Raw genomic sequence first — 21196 nt, 5'->3', positions numbered from 1 at the left:
GCACAGCGCAGAAGAGTGATCGCTTGACTTGCTGGCATCGAGCTGTTTCATACATTCTGGCTATGATCCCCCATTAGTAATCAAAGGAGTCAGGTGTTCCTAGAAAAGTCTACTTTTTCTTACCCTCCCGCCCCAACCTGCAGATCAGCACTACGTGAAGCTAATGTAATCGCTAGAGCACTGTCGTATTGCCTCTTGCCCCCTCCCATGTAGACCTGGTCCTCTGTGGATGCAGGGACTAGTGCATTTATGCTAGTGCCCAGCAGTCTCGGGAACTGGGGACCCCACAACACCAAACTCACTGCCATCAAGGCGATTCCGACTCATCGTGACCCTGAGACTAACTTTTTACAGGGGTGGAGCCTCCTCTTTCTATCTCAGAGGGGCTGGTGATTTTGAACTGCTGACCTTGCGGCTAGCAGACTAAAGTGTAACCACCAAGCCACCAGCGACCAGAAGACGCTTAAAAATAGTGGTTGCTTGAGTGAAGGTTGAATAAAGCGTCTCTGCAGCTAGGGCCTCTCCAGCAGCAATGGGTGGCATGTCCCTCTAGATGACCTGAATGGGAGAAGGGCATTTACCTGGGAAATTCGGTATGAGAATCCGGGGCAGCAGCATCTTTCCGCATAGTAGTTTTCAGGACGTGGCTCCCCTGCATCCTGGGAGGCTTCCATCTTAAGCCATCTCCACAATGGCTCAAGAATGGGCACACGTTTATGGAATCCCTGCTCTGAACCCCATGTCTCTGTGGGTTTCGTATTTCACTGCCGCCCTCCGGGTTCAGCGCTCCGCCCCGTGTTCTTGTAGCCTCTGTCCATGCTTTGCGTTTGGGGTGCGTCGACCCCTCTATATTGGCCATTGTTGGGTCACTCATCTGTGTTCCCCTTGGACTGTCACTCTGAGAGGCAGGAAGATGTTTCTAAGGCAGTGTTTCCGGAAGAGGTGATACCACCCCCTGGGGGACACTGGAACCAGGGGCCAGGCTGCAAAAGCAGGCAACTGCACTTTGTACTGAATTATGGGCTCTCGAACGAAAGTTTTCGTTTGTAAAGGGCGTGTGGATATATATATATAATTTGTAAAAGGAGCAGTAGGGTTTCCAAACTTGTTTGGTTTACCAACTCCTTTTCAGAAAAATAAAATTACTCAGCACCACCCCCAGGGGGCGTTGTTGCCCATTTTGGGGAAACGCTGGTCTCAGCCATTGTGCTCAGCTCCTTGTGGGCTGGAGTAGTTGTGTGTAGTATGACTGAATGAACAAGGGGATTAAGTGACGAGTGAAAGGTTATATGCATTGCTTGGATCTGCTCAGGCACTTAGTTTCAGAAGTGGCAGATAACGTTAGAGCTTGTGGCGCGGTGCACACGGTTGCTGTAAATAGCATGTCATTAAGGCCCATCAGCAGGGTTGAATGCTACTGACAAGGTGAATCCTTGATGTGCCTCTTGTTGTCCAGGGAGGTACTCCAACTGAACTCAGACGATCTTCCTAGAGCTATGGCGCCAACAGTGAAGGGCCTGGTTGGAGAAATTAGCTACAGGGGTAGGGTGTGACAGCTCTCGATCAGGCCTGGTAGGTCCGTCAGAAACATGGATGACATTTCTAGTTCTGTCCTTGGTAGAGGGTCTTTGCTTGCTGCAGAGCCGCTGGGGGCGCCGCTGTGGCTTAAGAGGGTTTAGTTCAGGAATTCATCCAGGTTTTGTTCAGGAGGGGAAGGAAAAATCGAGGGACCAATGGACGTGGCATTCGCATGCATTAGTGTACAATTCTAAAGCAGCCAGGGGCTTCTTTTGCTCCCTTTTGCTTCATAGTGGACTTAGAGAGGTTCCACTTGGGCTTTCTCAGTAGCGAACCCCCCCAAAGGTTAGTATTTCTATCCTGCCTTTAGGGAAGGGATCTAAAGATGATTTGAAAGGAAAATTGAAAACCAATGCGATAGTGTTCACAAGATGGTTTTATCTTGTGTTTGCATTATCCTGAATGTCAGAGATTAAGAACAGTATGTGACTATTTGAAGGGACAATTTTATTTTATTAATTTTTAAAAAGCATTTCATTGGGGGCTCGTACAACTCTTATCACAATTCATACATCTATCCATTGTGTCAAGCACATTTGTACATTTGTTGCCATCATCATTTTCAAAGCATTTTCTTTCTACTTGAGCCCTTGGTATCAGCTCCTCATTTTCCCCCCTCCCTCCTCTACCTTCTCTCCCTCCTCCACCTTCCCTCCCTCAGGAACCCTTGATAATTTATATATTTTTTCTTGTCTTATACTGTCCAATGTCTCCCTTTACCCACTTTTCTGTTGTCCATCTCCCTGGGAGAGGGTTATAGGTAGATTATTGTGATCGGTTTCCCCATTCTCCCCCCACCTTCCCCTTTCCTCTCCTGGTATGGCTACACTCAATATTGGTCCTGAGGGGTTTATCTGTCCTGGATTCCCTGTGTTTCCAGCTCTTATCTGTACATGTGTACATGCTATGGTCTAGGCAGATTTGTAAGGTAGAATTGGCAGGGGGGGAAGGGGAGAGGAAGCATTAAAGAACTAGAGGAAAGTTGTATGTTTCATCGGTGCTACACTGCACCCTGACCGGCTTTGTCTCTTCCTTGTGACCCTTCTGTAAAGGGATGTCCAGTAGCCTACAGATGGGCTTTGGGTCTCTACTCCACCCTCCCTCTCATTTACAATGGTATGATTTTTTGTTCTGGGTCTTTGATGCCTGATACCTCATCCCTTTGACATCTCATGATTACACAGGCTGGTGTGCTTCTTCCATGTGTGCTTTGTTGCTTCTCAGCTAGATGGTCGCTTGTTTATCTTCAAGCCTTTAAACCCCAGACACTGTATCTTTTGTTAGCCAGGCACCATCAGCTTTCTTCCCCACATTTGTTTATGTACCTGCTTTGTCTTCAGTGGTCGTGTCGGGAAGGTGAGCATCATGGAATGCCAGTTTAATAGAACAAAGTGTTCTTGCATTGAGGGAGTACTTGAGTAGAGGCCCAATGTCCATCTGCTACCTTAATACTAAACTTATACATATATGTACATGGATCTATTTCCCCATCATCATATATAGATATATTTACAGATGCACATGGCTGTATTTAGACCTCTATAAATGTCCTTTGCCTGCTAGTTCTTTCATCTATTTCCTTTTATTGAAGGGACAATTTTAATGTATTGAGGAAACTCAGTCCCCCCACCCCCATCCCCCCAGGTAACCTACACAGGTTCAAACAACAACAATGAAGCCATAAGAATTTGCTGATGTATTTTAAGGAAGGTCATTTAAATGGTCAGCTTCAAGGTAAGGTGTGAAAGCCAAAAACCTGGATGAATGTCTAAAATGTACTGGCTGACCGTGGCACCAGGTTTGGGTGATGGCAGTGGAACGTGACGTGTGAATCATTCCCTTCCTTTCTCTTCCTCAGATTTTCATCACGGTGAATTGCCTGAGCACAGATTTCTCCTCCCAGAAAGGAGTGAAAGGACTTCCTTTGATGATTCAGATTGACACCTACAGTTACAATAATCGCAGCAATAAACCCATTCACAGAGCCTATTGCCAGATCAAGGTCTTCTGCGACAAAGTGAGTAAAGGTGACCGCTTGTCATAAAGGTGTCTTTGTTATTAGATTTCACTCTAAATGACATTCCCCCTGACCGCCTTCTCTTGTTTAGTAGTGCCAGCCTATTCACCTGGTCCATCACAGTGGGAGTGGCAATCCTTTATGGTCAATTCCCATGAACCGTCTGGACAGTCCTCTGTCAACTGTAATATTTTCAGTCACTCATTTCTACCATGGGCTTTGTGATGGGTGCTGTGACTATGATCGTTAGCTGGCAGAAAAGAACAGATGAGTAGTTTGCCCCATCTAGATCCTGGTTCTGACTATGTCAGTGCCGCCTTGGGTATTTTAAGCCTCCCTGGTATCTTGTTTGGGATGTCCTTGGAACCGAAGCAAGAAAACCACCAAACACACCGCTATCGAGTCGATTCCCCTCGTGGTGCCGTGGACAGAGGGACCGGCATCTGTCGGTTTCCAGCATGGGATCTTTGTGGGGACACCAAGCCTCATGTTACTCCTATCGAGCCGCTGCTAGTTTCCAACTGCTGGCCTTGTGGTGACCAGCCCAGTGTGTAACCGCTGGGCCACCAGGGCTCCTGACACTAGAAATAGCACCTGTAAAACAAGTTAAAGGGAACATGCATTTAGATGGCGGTGAAATGTGGTCATCTTCCTGAATCCCACTATAAAAACAGACAGCAGATTAAGGTAGCAAAACTTAAAATCCCACGGGTAGGCGATTCAGATGGCATATGAACTCTGAGTGGGACCAAGCGTTGGCCATGTCAGGACCTGGGTCCGATGAACGTCTGCGAGGGAGAAAGGAGGAGGAAAGCCACAGGGTCCCGGATGTTCGGAGGCATCTTTCCTTCTGGGGAATTTGCTGGAGAACCAGCTTCAGATAAGCAGCATGAGGGTAGCGGCAATGACGTGAGGACGGAGGAGAAGCAGTCAGTCTTTATTTCCCGTACCCTACATCACGAGGGACACTAACAAGCAGATAGGGTCAAAGGAGGCGAAGAGAGAAGCCCGTTAACTGCAACTTTATGGGGATTAGAGACTTTCAGCCAAGCAGCCAATAGCCTCACCATTTCAGTAGCCCTTTAAGTCTTAGTGATTTCAGTTAGCACCACATGTCCGGTTGCCAGACGGAGCAGCACAGCCTTCTGCAGAACAGCCAGGCCATCTCCATAATACGATACTAGTCAAGCCAATATAACAAGTCTGTGTGTAGAGGAAAAGCCCATGGGGCAGGGACCTTTCGTTTGCCCACAGTCCCACCCTGGAAAAGTAGGGCTTCCGGGTGCACATTCCAAATCTGTTACTGAACTCATATCAGCCTTAAACAGAAGATACCTAAATGTAAGGTGACCAGACGTCCCACTTTTGGCGGGACAGTCCCAATTTTTGGCATTTAAAAAAGGCCCGATTTTTGGAAAGAATGCAGGACAAGCTAGGGAACAGTCTATATGGTCCATATCGACCAAATTTTTCATCAAGAACAACCTCCCCCCACCCCCCCACCCCCGTCCATGGTGTCCCGCTTTAAATCTGGTCACCTTACCCAAATGACAACTAACTGTTCACAATTTCAACCAAGAGTCAAAGTGGTCTCTAAAAACACAGCAAAATCAAGTCAATTTATATCTTTAATTCAACATACTGGCCATTAAAGAAACATTATTTTCAAATGATATGCAAATAAATGTTTTTAAATTATAGAGAACACTTAAGAATATTTCAAAGTTGTCTGTCTTTGAAGTCTCCTTTTAATTATAGATATTTCATAGCATCCCCTCCATGAGTCTTGTTGGAAGTGGAGAATTAAATCGGGAGTGAAGGAAGTAGGGAGGGAAGCAACTCAGTTTCCTAGAATTCAGTAGTTGAAATTGAAGGTAGGAAATGCCCATATGGAATTAAGGAATACTTATATGGCTATTTTTTCCAAAGTGTTGGTGTCATAAATATTAAACATGCAGTGTTGAATGGAGAGTGGTAAATTGTTGAATAACTACCTAGCATGACAGGCACTATAAAAGCTAGGAAGGGATATAAAATTATTTTGAATCCAGGACAGATAAACCCCTCAGGACCAATAATGAGAGTGGTGATACCGGGAGGGTGGAGGGAAGGTGGGTTGGAAAGGGGGAACCGACCACAAGGATCTTCATATAACCCCCTCCCTGGGGGATGGACAACAGAAAAGTGGGTGAAGGGAGACGTCAGACAGTGTAAGATATGACAAAATAATTGTAGATTATCAAGCATTCGTGAGGGAGGGAGGGGGGAAAATGAGGAGCTGATACCAAGGACTCAAGTAGAAAGCAAATGTTTTGAGAATGATGATGGCAACAAACGTACATACACAATGGATGTATGGATGGATTGTGGTAAGGGTTGTAAAATGATGAACAAAAATTTTTACATACATTTTCATTCACTGTTATTTTACTTTTACTAGGTGGGAACACAAGATGATGTTGGTTTACCTAAAACATTAGTTTTGCTAAGATAATGGATGGCCAGGGAAAAAAGCCAACTTGTTATTAGCCATGAAAAAAGACAAGAAAGCTGAAAGAATCATGTTAAACACTTTGCCAGAAAACAGAAAACAGATGGGATTTCCAATAGCTCCTGTTTTAAATCCGTTTATACTCAAGTATAAGCCGACCCGAATGTCAGCTGAAGCAACTGATTTTACCACAAAAACTGCACAAAAGCTGTGCTGAAAAACTCGGCTCATACACGAGTATATACGATTTCGATCTAATAAATAATTAGTGATGACTAAGGGGGAAGAAAGAAAAAGAAAGACGATTGGAAAATGTACTGCAATCATTAAGTGTTGATTCCAAGTAACTGAGGGAGTTTTTTGTGGGTTATTCCCATATCCTGAAGTTGAGGGTCAGGCGGGGGGTTTCAATTGCTATACAGCCAATTCTGGCTCATGGCCACCCTGTCGGGCACACTAGAACTGCACCTGTGGATTTCGGCGACTGTTCACTCTTGACAGGAGTAGAAAGTCTCATGTTTCTCCCAAGTGACAGGGTGGTTTTGAAGGGCCGACCTCACAGTTAATGGTGAGCCACCCGATGGGTCACCAGGGCTCCCAGTCGGGGGGGCTAGGAACCCGATAAGGAGGGCATCTCAGGGAGCCAGCAGGGTGCAGGAGCCTTCATCGCCGTTGCTTTCTCCAATGGACCGGGTAGACCACCTGCAGCGGCCACTGGTCATCACATTTGCAGCTCTACCATCAGCAGTCAGGAGAACCCACTCCGCTGGGCCTTTGCCCTTTTCACGCCGGGATGTAAAGCCTCCTTAGTCACTACGAGCTACTCCATTCCAAAACTGAATGTGCTCCAAACACAGCCCAGAGTTTTGAACACATGGAATTCTTCCACCGTTCGTAGTTTTCCAGCCTGATTTCCAATTAATAACCTATGAAATTACAGATGAAAATAAGGCCTTATCTAATATTTTTTTTCTTCTTATCTAATATTTTTTAGCCTCTAGTACAAGGCATAGGTTTATGCATTTTTAAAACAAAAATTTAGATCGTGTGTGTGTGTGTGTGTGTGTGTGTGCGCGCGCGCGCTTGTGATTTGTTGTAGTTGGGCCGTGACGTCAGCTCTAACTTACACATACTCCCTGTGTAATGGAACAAAATGCTTCCTGGTCTCGTGCCTAGATGTATTTACTGATATTGATACCCACATCTCTGAGAATAAGGTGGAAAGTTTGGCTACAAGATCATAGAAACCTTTATTAAGCCTATAAAAATGTGATGCTATTATTTCTCAGCATATTCTCCACCTAGGTCTACAGACGTCTGAAGGTAGTGTTTCTAGCTTTCTCTCCCTTCTCTGGTGGTATTGTTAGGTAGGCTTTGGGCCGCTAACTTCAAGATCAGCGGTTCAAACCCACCAGCCACGCCACAGGAGAGAGGCTGGGCATCTGCTCCAGTGATGCTGTACAGCTTCAGAACCCCTGTAGTTGGGTCGCGGTGAAGAATTCAGGGAAGAATTCTGTGGACTTCTATGTATAACATGCTGAAACTGCAGTTTTGGCAACCTTGAAGGACTTAAATTCTATTTCCCTTCAACGTTCTTTGCGTCGGAGGAACAAAAAGAAGTCAGAAAGGGCAAGATCGGGGCTCTGGGGTGGAAGGGGTAAGGTTTCCCCAGGAAATTCTCATAGAAAAGCCCTCTCCGCCCTCGAAGAATCAGCAGGTTCATTGTTACAACGGAAAGAAAATCCCTCAGTGAAACTTCCCAGGATTTCTCTCATCAACGCCGTTTTCAATTTTATTAAATTTCTTCCTAAATAGCCCTTAGGATCCTCCAGGGTCCTTCAAGAAAATCTATCGTGATAAACCCTTTCGAATCCCCCCCTCACCGGCCCCCACACCAAAATTGTCACCATAGCTTTCTGAGCCAACCTCTCTGCCTGGACTTGAATTGTCCCAGCAGGCAGGTCTCTTGAGAAGTCACTGTTTTGACAGAACTATTATTTTTTTCTTTCTAAAAGCCAAAAATTCAATTGAACTACACTTTTTTTCTTTTGTTACTTTAAGAGTTGATTTTTTTTTTTCAAAAGCTTCAGGAGGAAAAGATATTCTTGGAAAGTCATGTTCAAGGAAAGGGTTCTCTGTTTAAACTGAATGCACAAGAGTGCCTCGGCCCACGGTGAATGACGTGCAAACTGAGCTTCTCTCAAGGGTGTGCAGATACTGCTCTGCCAGCCTACTCTCTGGGCATGGCATGTGACTGCTTACGTAGTGTGGCACTAACACTAGGTGCTTTTTGATATCCTTTGGCCTTGGCCTATCAGAGAATGTGTCTGAGCTAGTAAGCAATCTGCATTGAACACATACAAAGGGGCTCAGAAGTTCATTCAACAATGGAATTAATAGATCATGGAATTTCTTCCCAAACTTTTTGAAACCTGTTCTTCTAAACCTTACAACAGATGAATTCTGGACCCCTTCCTCCTAGAAATAGCCTAGGATGAAACCCTAGTTCAGAAGTGAAATTGCTGGATACAGCTTGGGCTGTTCTTTAGTTGGGTTGTTGATTCATATCGGTCGAGAATAAAGATCTAGAGCTCTGTTTCTATTTACCACTCTGTTCTTCGGGTCTCCAAACACATAGGAAAATGCCTTACTTGGACCCAACCCCAAGTGAATGACAGCTCCCCTTACAATCTCTGGTATTTGGAGAGCTTTTTGCTCAGGTTGTACATCCATTGGAACAAAGCAGTATTCGTGCACTCAACACTTTGTTTTCTGGAAGCATTGCCTGTTATCAAGGTGTTGGCCAAAAAAATAAAATGCTACAAAACTGTGGTATGTTTTCTATATTGGTTAAAATTATCTTGAAGAAATTTCCAAATGTTACCTTCCTCTTGCTAAGAATTTCCCTGGTTTGTAACCACCGATGGCAATTCAAAACTTCACGGGAGGTACTATAAATAATGATTCCCTTTGACAGTTACGTTTTTGATCTGTACATTGCATATTTAAGTTACCTGGTTAAAAAGACAGTAACTGCTCCTCATAGAACTCTCCAGGCATCTATACATATAAGTGCCACACCTGCACGTGTGCATGCACCATGCGCGCACACACACACACACACACACACACACAATTTTTGTGTCTTCTTCTGTAAATTGCCTATTTCATGACTTGAGTCCATTTTCAAATTAATGCTAGTAGAGTTGTACATTTGAATTGTTATTCACACATTAAGAATTTGACGTGATATGGTATTTTTTTTGAAACATTCTAATCAATCTCTATTGATTTTAACTTTGTTGACTTATTTTGTATAGAGAAGGGTTATAATTTTCTATTGTCAAAACTATATCTTTGTGTGTGTCACTTGCGGTTGTCTGTAAAAGGTTAGAGGACTGTGTCAGGGTCAACCCTGTGCACGTGAGCCTCACATCGGGGAGAGCACGTGAGCTGGGGCTGTCTGGCTGAGCATCATCTGTTTAGGAAGTCAGGGCACGTGGAAACAGATGAAATCTCCATGGCTAGCGTCCCCCATGGAGAAAGCAAGGAATAAGAAAACCTTTTACACACAGTGTCTGTATCTGTATAGGAAGAACATATATGAGAACAAAGAACATGAGAGAGCAAAGCTAGTCCACAGAAGAAGCAGGGAATCTTCAAAGTCAAGGAAGGAAAGAGATACAAGGACACGGTCCATCGTGGAGCAGGAGGGGTGTGTGTGTGGAAATTTGGCTAGAAGAACCCCTAGAAACTTAAAGACAACAGAGGAGCCAAAAGGACTGATTGAGCCTCATCTCTAAGAACATAAATTAAAAATGAAAAGACACAACCCTAATCTATGGCCATCGTCTATTCCGACTCTTAGTGACCCTAGGGGCAGAGGAGCCCTGCTCCCTGGGGTTTCCAAGGCTGTACGTCTTTATGGACACAGACAGGCGCATCTTTCTCCAGCAGAGCAGTTCATGGATTCAAACTGCCCACCATGTACCTGGAGCACATCAGTAGTACAGCTATAGGAAGAATGAGACCATAGCAAAGAGAATGACTAGGGCTACCCCAGGAGGAGGCAAAGGTAAACTGTTTTGATTATTACAACAAAAACAAAAGTCACCCTTGAGTGTTCCAAGTGAACTTACATCCTGTCTCATTTCACCACCGCCATGTTTTTGCTTTTCTTTAGTTCCATAGCAACAGCCAAAGGAAAGCTTTTCTAGGGAATGGACATTCAGGGTTGGAGGCCTGGTAGGGTAGTGGCTACGCATTGTGCTGTGATCTGCAAGGTCAGCAGTTCGAAACCCTCAGGAAAAAGATAGGCTTTCTACTCCCATAAAGACTTACAGTCTCATAAACCCACAGGGGTAGTTCTACCCTCCTTTATAGGGCGGCTAGGAGCCAGCATCGGCTTGATGGTAGTGAGTGAGACAGTCAGTGTTAATGCCACTCCACGCGTAGGAATGAGGCTAACGAGTCAAAGCTTCATCATTGGGCATTTTGTGGAACTCATGAAGGTGAACTGGATCGGCTCTGAATTGGTTTTGTGCTGACGGTCTTTGTATGTGTTCCCATAGTAGATCTGATGTTGTCTCTATTTGTTTTTCCTGTTAGGGAGCAGAAAGAAAAATTCGAGATGAAGAGAGGAAACAGAACAGGAAGAAAGGGAAGGGCCAGGTCCCCCAAACCCAATGCAACAACTGTGAGTTTCCTGGGGGTGACTTGCCCTACTGGGGGGCAGTGTTGCACCCCAACTGGCCACTGGGAGAACAATGGGAAAGAACAGGATTGCAGCTTAATGCAGTCTGCAGAGGGTGGCGGCCTTCTTAGCGGGGCGGTGAGACTGGGCGGATGGTGCCTGTGAAGAGCAAACAGAATCCCACGGTCAGAGTATGTGCACCAGGAGGGACCTTGTGATCTCATGGGGATCAATATCCTTAGATGGATCAGGAAAGTAGGGTGCCTAGTCTGGGAGGGCAAGAGGGGACCTCTCGATTTCTGTCAGTTCAGTGGGAGATGGGGGGGGGTGTGTCCAAGTGTGCCCATATCTTGGTATTTAGAAAGTTCCCTCTGATTAATGGACTTTGTGATCCCATTCAGCCTCTGATGGGAAACTGGCTGCGATACCTTTACAGAAGAAAAGTGACATCACCTTCTTCAAAACGATGCCTGATCTACACTCACAGCCGGTGCTCTTCATTCCGGACGTCCACTTTGCCAACCTGCAGAGGACCGGACAGGTAGGAGATGCCTGCTGACAGCCGCCCGCCGCCCATCTGCAGGGGAGGGAGAGTGTCTTCAGTCAGCGCTGACTTTAAACACCAGACCAGCATTCCATCCTCCGGACAAAATGTCAAGGTCATTTCTTACAGAAGATAGGTTGTTGAGGTTCTCAGGAGCAGACCGTGGTGGGCGAAGGGAGAGAAGAGAGTGAGCTGATGCTGTTTGTGTTGACAAAGCCATGAAAGAGGAAGGAATTCTCACTTGGGATTAGCCTGATGTGACAGAGCTCCACCCACTGGTGGGAAAAAATTGAGGCTCACCGATAGCTTGTCTCTCTGGCTCATAGTGACCCTCTAGGACAGGGTAGAAATGCCCCTGCGGGTTTCTGAGGATGTAACTCTTCACAGGAGTAGAAAACCTCATCTTTCTCCCATAGAACAGTTGGTGGTTTTGAACAGCTGACCTTGTGGTTAGCAGCTCAATGTATAACCTACTACACTACCAGGGCTCAACCAAAAACTCACCATACTTGAGATGATTTCCATTCACAGCAAGCCCCTGTAGGACAGAGTAGAATCTCTACATAGCATTTCAACACTGTGGATCTTTATGGGGAGAGACTGCCTCATCTTTCTCCCACAAAGCAGGTAGTAGATTTGAATTGCTGACCTTACAGTGATCAGCCCAACACTTAACCCATTACATCACAAAATCCATTGTTGCGGAGTTAAATTTCGACTCACAGTGAACCTATAGGACAGAGTAGAACTGCCCCCTTGGGTTTCCAAGGCTGGACTCTACAGAAGCAAGCAGCCTCCTCTTTCTCTCACAGAGTAGATAGTGGGTTCAAACCACTGACCATTTCAACCAGTTAACAGGTGAATGCTTTTCCATGACTCCACTGGGACTCCCTTTAGAGTTGCACAAGGGGAGAGCCCACTTTGATTCCATGAGACCTCATCAATATCTTTCCCCACAGAAAACCAACAGTCCCCTCTGCATGTGTCAGTAATTCCATGCCAAGAGAAAAATGAGCTTCTAGAAAAGCTCTTTGAACAATTCCTGTCTTGTTGGTGTATGTAGAAGTGGCATGAACACATTAAGACTACAATCCCGTAACTCTCCAATGGTGAACTGGTTATGGCAGGGCAAGTTGACAGAAGACTGTACAGCATTTAGCTTATACTGATATCAGTCTCGCGTCCTCACTTGGGCTCCTGTCCCTATCCAACAAGGAAGGCCAGATGGGGATGCTGACTTCCCACCCTGTGGCAGTGGGGACAGTAGCAAGGATAAGGATTGGCTACAGAAGAAGAGTTGAAGCAGCAGAGTACCAATTGGTGTCCCTGCTGGGACCCCCAAGTATCCACCTGAACGAAGAGCACTGTCAGACTGAGAGCACTGGGTGGTGCGGATCACCCCTTTCATCACCAGAATTGAGCTTTCAGAACTCTGGCATTGGCTAGTTTTCTTTTAAACCCAAGCCCCTTGAGGAAAGATCTGTTTTGAGAAATAGGGACGTCCACGCATCCTCAGGGCTGTCGTCCGTTCTGAGTACCCAGCTACTCACTGGAGTGGACCTTTGTCTACCGGAGTAGAACTCAGTGTTGGGCTTTACTTCTCTTTCCTGAGGAGGCTCGGTCCCCAGTCCTCGCGGCCTTGTTTCTTGTGTTTAAGACTCCACCTGGCAGCAAAATAGCCACACACCTGTTTCTGCTGCAAACACACGGAGGGCTCCCATCTTGCCCTGCTTGTTTGATAGGAACAGAGACCCGGGTGGGAAAGCAAGATGGAGCAAGATCTGAGCACCAATAGCTCGTTTTGGTGCTCAATTCCCACGAAAGGGGGTGCCCGGCTTGTGGGTCTATAGCCCTTGCCCTGTGGGATTTCACGGAACTTCCAGGAGAGGGGCTGATTGAGTTCAACTGTTCTCAGGGGTCGCCTGTCACCATTGTGACTTCAGTTCCGCGTCAGAAACTGACAGTCTGACCCGTTCTCTTGGCAAGCTTGCTCTGAGATAGACAACGAGCCTGACCCGTTCTCTTGGCAAGCTTGCTCTGAGATAGACAACATTAAATGAATCCTCCAAAATGACCCAGCCTTGTGCCCTCACTCGCCCCCACATGCCCCGAGTTCTGGGCTTGTGACTCCGTTAGAGGCAGAGTTCAGCCTTCCTTGGTCGATGGGTGCTGTCTGCAGGGGAAAGAGGGGTGCTTTCAGCATCCTCCCTTGGACGACCTTCGAAGGTCCCACAATCACAGTAGAAGCCTGCCCTTCTAGAGCCCTGCAGCCGAGCCCTCCCTGCCTCTGATTCTGAGACCAGGGAACCAGTGTGGGATGTCAGCCTGGAGCTGCTAGTGGCCAAAGAGCACACGAACTGTGCTCGGAACAGCCCGTGACTGCCTTGTGCTTGGCCCACTTGCACAGCCGAATGAAACCAGCTGGCTGGGCCTTCTCACAGGCTGCCCCCCCCCAGACAAGAGAGCTTAGAAAAGGGGAGGAGAGACAGCCTGGGTTGCCACATTAGAAGCGAGGACGGGGGCAGGGATGATGGGCCAACTTTAACATGCACAAGAGCCAGCAGTGGCGGGCCATATGAAGGGGTGTTTTCATCACGAGAAGAAGGAAGGCAAGCCACGGCAGGTGCTGGGCCTTGCCGAAGGCAGCCATGCGGACGGGGAGCCCTGCGCTCACAGACAGTTGGCCCGATAAGCAAGAAACGCACGGACTCGCTTGTGCTTACTTCCTAGTCTGCAGTCAGCAGGTTCCCACGAAAGCCCACGCTGACTTTCCTGAATGGCTGCTCTTTCCCCGGGGCGTGGCTCCACCTTGAGCGCAGAGAAGGCCTTGGCGTTGGGCGCATGCAGAGGCCCACCCTTGAGAGATTCTCATTGATGCCAGATTTGAAGCAACACATCAGCCGCAGGTGCTTGATGGCAAGCATCTGGGTCCCCAGCCATCGAAGAGGCTGCTCTACCACTTTCGGGCAGTGCATTGTCTGGCCCAGGCTCTGTCTTCTGCGGGTCAGTCCATGGGCTTCTAACCCCACGGGATTCTAACCGGACCTCCCTGCTCCAGGACGCCCCGGGACGGGAGTTCAGGGGGTCTCGCTGGGGAAGAGCGTCACCACAGGGACGCTCCCTGCCTTCTGTTGGGAGAAGTGAAGCCCTCCAGGAGGCAGTGGGCCTGAAAAAACACACAAAGCGGAAAAAAGCGCTAGTGGAAATCGGAGCTCAGGACTAGAGTGAGTCATTGTGAAGAGTTCCAGGTAATCAGAGTCTGGTTATGTAACTAGGTCTAGCTTGGCAGCCGTCCAAGAGCCTCTGCCGACAACGGGGTGGGGTGGGGAGTGGGGTGGGGGTGGGGGGTGGGGGTTGTCGTGGGTCCCGCCGGCACAGCTGCTTCTTGTCTCCCAGGCCGGCCGGGCGGCGGCAGTGGCCAAACATACTCGAATTAGAGGCTGCTTTTGAAGTGAATGTGTGTTGTTCTGCTCCTGAAGACAGTGCGGAGGCACACAAGGAAAACACACCACAATTCGTTCTGTACGCTCCCTGGGCCGGGAGGACCTACCTATAGAGCAGACCCCTCTGGGTTCTCCACAGGCGGTTTCATACCAAGTTGACCGAAGCTGATTAGTGGCGCCAGGGGCTCCGAGGGGCAGATGGGAGGAGGGGAAACCAGGAACCGCTGAGCTCCTGTTAAGGGGCCTTGGATCATTTGGAGTCACATATTGGTGATGGTTGAACAAAGTGACAATTATGCGTGTGAAGAATGTTGACATAGCAAGTGATTTGTTACTATGTGTGTGTGCGTGTGTGTATAGACACCCACTTCCAATGAGTGCTGCCAACTCACTGTGATCCTAAAGGACAAAGTAGAACTGCCCCTGCAGCATTTCTAAGATTGCAACTCTTTATGAGAGTAGAACATTCTGCCTTTGTCCCACAGAGTGGCTCGTGGTTTTGAACTGCTGACCTTGTGGATCTCAATACAACTTGTAACTGCTAACTACCAGGGCTTGCCCTAAACCCACTGCCATGGAGTGGATTCTGACTCACAGCCACCTTAAATAGAGTCTCCAAGGTTATACATCTTTACGTGAGCAGACAGCCTCATCTTTCTCTTGTGGGGTGGATGGTGGATTTGAACCATGACCTTGTGGTTAGCAGTCCAACACTTATCTGACAGTGCTACCAGGGTGACATGTATACATCTATGTTTTTCAGTTCTTATATACATAACATACATGTATATATATGCACGTTACATGTAGAGACATGTCTATAATATATACATGTATGTATAGAAATAGACAATACTAATCAAGGATGTTTCATTATTTCTCTTTGATTATGATTTTTATTGACCTGGCCTGCCTTCTTGCTAACCGCAATGAAAACTCTATCCCCAGAGACTCCCCTTCTGGTCAAGAACTTTCTAGAGTCGAAGGGCCTTTCCAGCCCCAGAGTGTTGACGTGCCAACTTCTGTGGCTGTGTGAAGTCAGGTACCCACGGTCCTCTGATGCATAACTGGGGAGTCTGAGGTGACTGCCAGACTGCCACAGGGTCCTCTTGCTCCCCAAGGGGCCCACGTGGGACCGTGTGCTCACAGACTCTTCCCTGAGAAGCCACCTGGGAGCCTTTGGAACAATGAATTTTAGATCCGGCCAAAAGACTCTTCATATAAGAACAAGATTTGACTTAGGGACACAGACCATCTGATCAGTCGCCTTTAGCCCGAGTTGTCAATTTTCTTATCATGAGGAGGGTGAATGTACATTTCCTTATACACACAGCCTCTTTTTGCCCCCCCCTCGCCCCTTTTTAAGAGACAGTGACAGGGTATGTCTGTGATAGGAATGCTTGTGTGCTGTGCAAAATATGTCCATTTCCATTCTCTGAGCTGCAGCCAACCTGTTGCTTTATTTCACAGGTGTATTACAACACGGATGATGAACGAGAAGGGTAAGACACCCAGTTCCTTCATTTCAACGCCTCGAGTCAGCCCATGTCAACAGAATGGCTCCTGGGGTCCTGGGCTCCATGGGGCAGAGAGTGGGACCTTTCTCTGATCCAGGGCTCAGAGTTGAGGGAGGCTTGATTCTTGGGACTCTCTGGGAGGGGGGCTGGAGGACCCCATTCTCCTCTGTGACTCTCTTTCCCCCTTTCCTTCCTGTGTTCTGCCTTTGAATATCTAGTTTTCTAGTTTTTCTCAGGCATGCATCTCAGCAACTCCATCTCTTTACCAACAATTCAGTCATTTTGTAATCTGCCTGATAAACTCATTGCCACGCATCTTTTACCCCAACACAAGAGCTATCTGAGCTCAAAGGAAGAGCTATTACCGCCTGGACCATGCATACATAACTTTTGTTACCCTGACTTTTGGGGAGGGGGTGTGCCAGTGGGGAGGGTGGTTTGAATGGAGCTGGGAAAGGGGGCGGATCTTTTCACCTTGCTCTAGGGTTTTGGGTAAGAAGATGGAGATCTCCTTGTCTTCCTCCTCAAGTTTCTGGATAGCGGCCATGGGTGATGACCCCTTCTTGGCAGAGTAGGCACCCCCAGCTGAATGTGGTCCTTGATTTTTCCAGGAGTTGCCAAATCTTCAAAGCACTTACCCTCCATTCACTCACGTTTAGACTCACATCCTTCTGGAGCCAAAGGGGACCTTCAAGGCTCCCTCGCTGGACTTATGTCTAGGCCTGTGGCACCTGTATGCATCCTTGGTAGGTGTTTATCCAGCTTCTACTGGAATCTTCTCAGTGACGGGGCGCTCACTGCCTGTGAGATAGCTCACTGCACTGTTGGACAACTATAGATCTTAGAACATCATTGTGTCTGAGCTACTGCCCTACTTCAACCTAACAGCTCTCGTTCTGCTCTCTAGATAAGTTTTATCCTTCGGCTGTCATTAAAACCCCCTCTTTGTGCTTGCAATGGTTCTCGGTAAAGCATAGCAGCATTTTAATTGTACCCAGTTTATTTACAGTCCTCTTAAAATTGATTCTCAGAAATAAACATGTGTTCTGAGCTGATATATTGGGATCATATCTTTTTACAAGCTAAGTGTTATTCCTTTAATTAAATCTTGAAATACATTCACATTTCAACATCTATGCTTGCATTACATTTTAGTTAACTGAAAGCTACATGTATATTTTAAAAAAATATTTTAAGGACAGTTTTATTGGCATATAATTCAGTTATCATATAAGGCAATAGTTTAATCATATCAAGAAAAGTTGTACAATCAGCACCACATCAGTTTTAGCACATTTTCTTCAATGTGTACAATCTTTGTTGTTAGCTCCCCATTTTCTCCCAGCCTCCCTTGCCATGCCCCCAAGGAAACATTAATCCAATTAATGTCTCTATAGATTTACCTATCCTGGATTTCACATACAGAAAAACTGTTTTTAAAAAACTAACAACAGTAACAAGGTAACACAGATAAAAACCTCAATGGAAAAGAAAGCAGAAAATATTGATACTATGCAGTAATATTTTTTAAATCTTTTAAACTGCAGTCAAACCAAGTGTCCCCACTTCTTACGTAATTGACCCACTTCCCTGTAAACCCTTACACAGTGACATGAATTAGATGGAGCAGATAACACTGAGCTCCTGGTCTGGAGCAGGGATTGGCAGACTACAGCCCAAAGGTCAAATCAGACTCATGACCTGCCAGGTTACAGTGTGCAAGCAAAGAATGGTATCTCAGTTTTTATTGACTATTTTTGTTTTGTTTTGTTTAAATCATTTTATTGGGGCTCGTACAACTCTTATCACAATCCATCCATCCATCCATCCATCCATTGTGTCAAGCATATTTGTACATCTGTTGCCATCATCATTCTCAAAACATTTGCTTTCTACCGGAACCCTTGGCATCCGCTCCTCATTTTTCCCCCTCCCTCCTCACCCCCATCCCTCATAAACTCTTGATAATTTATAAATTATTGTTATTTTGTCATGTCTTACACTGTCCGACATCTCCCTTCACCCACTTTTCTGTTATTAATCCCCCAGGGATGAGGTTATATGCAGATCCTTGTAATCAGTCCCCCCTTTCTACCCCACCCTTCCTCCACCCTCCCGGTATCACCACTCTCACCACTGGTCCTGAAGGGATCATCCATCCTGGATTCCCTGTGTTTCCAGTTCTATCTTTTTTTTTTTTAAATCATTTTATTAGAGGCACATACAACTATCATCACAATCCACTCATACACCAATTGTGTAAAGAATATTTGTACATTTGTTGCCATCATCACTCTCAAAACATTTGCTCTCCATTTAAGCCCCTGGCATCAGCTCCTCATTTCTCCCCCTCCCTCCCCGTTCCCCCCTCTCTCATAAACTCTTGATAATTTATAAATTATTGTTATTTTGTCATGTCTTACACTGTCCGACATCTCCCTTCACCCACTTTTCTGTTATTAATCCCCCAGGAAGGAGGTTATATGTAGATCCTTGTAATCTGTTCCCCCTTTCTCCCTCACCTTCCCTCCACCCTCCGGCATCACCACTCTCACCACTGGTCCTGAAGGGATCATCCGCCCAGGATTCCCTGTGTTTCCAGTTCCTATCTGGTATAGCTGGATTTGTAAGGTAGAATTGGGATCATGATAGTGGTGGGGAGGAAATATTTAAGAACTAAAGGAAAGTTGTATGTTTCATTGGTGCTACACTGCCCCCTAACTGGCTGGTCTCCTCCTGAGACCCTTCTGTAAGGGGATGTACAGTTGCCTACAGATTGGCTTTGGGTCCCCAATCTGTACTCCCCCCCATCCACAATGATATGACTTTTTGTTCTTTGATGCTTGATACCTCATCCCTTCAACACCTCGTGATCACACAAGCTGGTGTGCTTCTTCCGTGTGGGCTTTGTTGCTTCTGAGCTTGTTAATCTTCACGCCTTTAAGACCCCAGACACTATATCTTTTGATAGCCGGGCACCATCAGCTTTCTTCACCACATTTGCTTATGGGCCCTTTTGTCTTCAGCGATCATGTATTGACTGTATTTTAAAATGTATTCATTTATGGCAAATTAGGAGGAGGGTTATATTTTGGATCATCAACTTGGTATTCAATAATTTAATTTACTTATCAACACCCCTCAAAAATCCACCCTTCACCCTCACCTTGATGACGTGTCTCCTTCTTGTGGGTCACTATCATCCTTCACACCCAAGGTAGCACCGGTCCCCTGTCCAACCGGTTTCTCTTCCCTGCCTTGTGCTCCCGCCCATGACAGTCTCCAAAGTCTGTTCCCTTTGGCATGAACATTTCTCTGTTCGCTTTTTATATGTATTCTTTCACTTACATTAGGTGTGTCATACCATGTTTGTCCTTTGGTGACAGAATCCTTTCATTTAGCATGCTGTTCTACGTCATGAAGCACCTCATGGTTTGGCCCTTGTTTTGTTGTTGTTGTTGTTATTGTTTTTTTTAAGCAATGCACGGCATTCTATTGTTTGTATGTTCACCTTTACTTCTACGGATGGGCATGTAGGTTGTTTGCACCGTCTTGCTATTGCGAACAGTGCTGCACTGAACATGGGTGTGCACATGTCTGTTCGAGCTTTGACTCACGTCTGCAGCATGTGCACCCAGCAGAGGGCATGGAGAACGCATGCCATTTCCATCCCCTGCTGTTGGAAGGGACGCCATAGCTCTCGCCACGGTGCTTGTATTTACTGACCGTCCCACCAGCAGTGTGTGGTGGCTCCCATCTCTTGGCAGCCTCCCCGTTAATTGTCCTTTTCCATTTGATTGAACTTGGCTATCAGTGTCCGTGGCAGGTCGTAGGTCACTGTTGTTTAGGTATTTATGTTTTTAAATGGCAGAAGAAAAACGCTGCACAACATGTGAAAATGATATGGAACTCAAGGGTCGGAAAATAAAGTCCAATTGGACACAGCTATGATCATCTGTTTATGCAGTGTGGGTGGCTGCTGCCATGCCGTGATAGCAGACTTGAGTACTTCCAGAAGAGACCAGATGGCCTGAAGAGCCTCACAGAGTTGTTATCAGGCCCACTAATGAGCACATTTGCCATCATCCTTCTTTCCTGGAGAAAGACTCCCAGGAATCCAATGATTAGGACGGAACCTTGTCTGGTACCCAGGTGCACTTACCACCTGGCCTTGCTGACTTGGCTTCTAAATATTTCAAACATCTAACAGGCTGCTCTTTTTTCCCTGGCATTTTGGTAATGTTTTTCCAGCAGCTGGGATGAGCAGAAATGATTTGTGCTCTCAATTCGAATCTGTTCCTGACATCTTTCACAAGAGACAGTGTCAGGTGATGGCAAGAACATTGGCCCCGAGCTTTAGAAGGCCAGATTCCGTTTTTTCCATTTTATTTTATTTTTTTAATTAATCATTTTATTGGGCGCTCTTACAGATATTGTAACAATTCATACTTAGATTAGATCAAACATAATTGTACAATTGCTGCCACTATCCGTTTCATAACACTTCCTTCTTGAACTCCTTGATATCATCTCCTCTTTATGCCCTCCCTCCCCTCCCCTACCACTCAGGGACCCTGATTATAATATTATATATTGTTGTTATTACCTAGCCGTGTCTTACATCCTTCAATGTATCCTTTCACCTGCACTTCTGTCGTTTGTTCCCCTGTGTGGAGTTATACAGTCCTCATTGCTACCCATTGCCTCCATTTTATTTATTTATTTTTCCTTCTTTTAGGTATATATTTCCTTTTTTATAAAATCATTTTACTGGGGGCTTGTAAAACTTATCACAATCCATACATCCATCCATTGTATGCCAAGCACATTTGTACATTTGTTGTCCTCATCATTCCCCAAACATTTGCTTTCTACTTGAGCCCTTGGAATCAGCTCCTCATTTTTACCCCTCC

The 21196-nt window shown here is 46.2% G+C and overlaps 1 protein-coding gene across 1 annotated transcript in view; it reads left to right on the top strand.

The window, feature by feature from the left end:
* GRHL2 (grainyhead like transcription factor 2) overlaps positions 1-21196 on the top strand; it is a 169875-nt gene that overhangs the window by 119313 nt on the left and 29366 nt on the right. Inside the window, exons 9-13 of the mRNA XM_045286222.1 lie at positions 3437-3595; positions 10695-10782; positions 11181-11320; positions 16237-16268; positions 18759-18761. Of these exons, the coding sequence (XP_045142157.1) occupies positions 3437-3595; positions 10695-10782; positions 11181-11320; positions 16237-16268; positions 18759-18761 (422 nt within the window). The remainder of the gene's footprint in view (positions 1-3436; positions 3596-10694; positions 10783-11180; positions 11321-16236; positions 16269-18758; positions 18762-21196) is intronic.

This window comes from Echinops telfairi, unplaced genomic scaffold (assembly GCF_000313985.2).
Source record: "Echinops telfairi isolate 266 unplaced genomic scaffold, ASM31398v2 ScPeMD7_1;HRSCAF=3_0, whole genome shotgun sequence".
Classification (NCBI taxonomy): Eukaryota; Metazoa; Chordata; class Mammalia; order Afrosoricida; family Tenrecidae; genus Echinops; species Echinops telfairi.
Note: the sequence above shows the minus strand (reverse complement) of the source record. Positions and strands in the feature narration are given on the sequence as shown.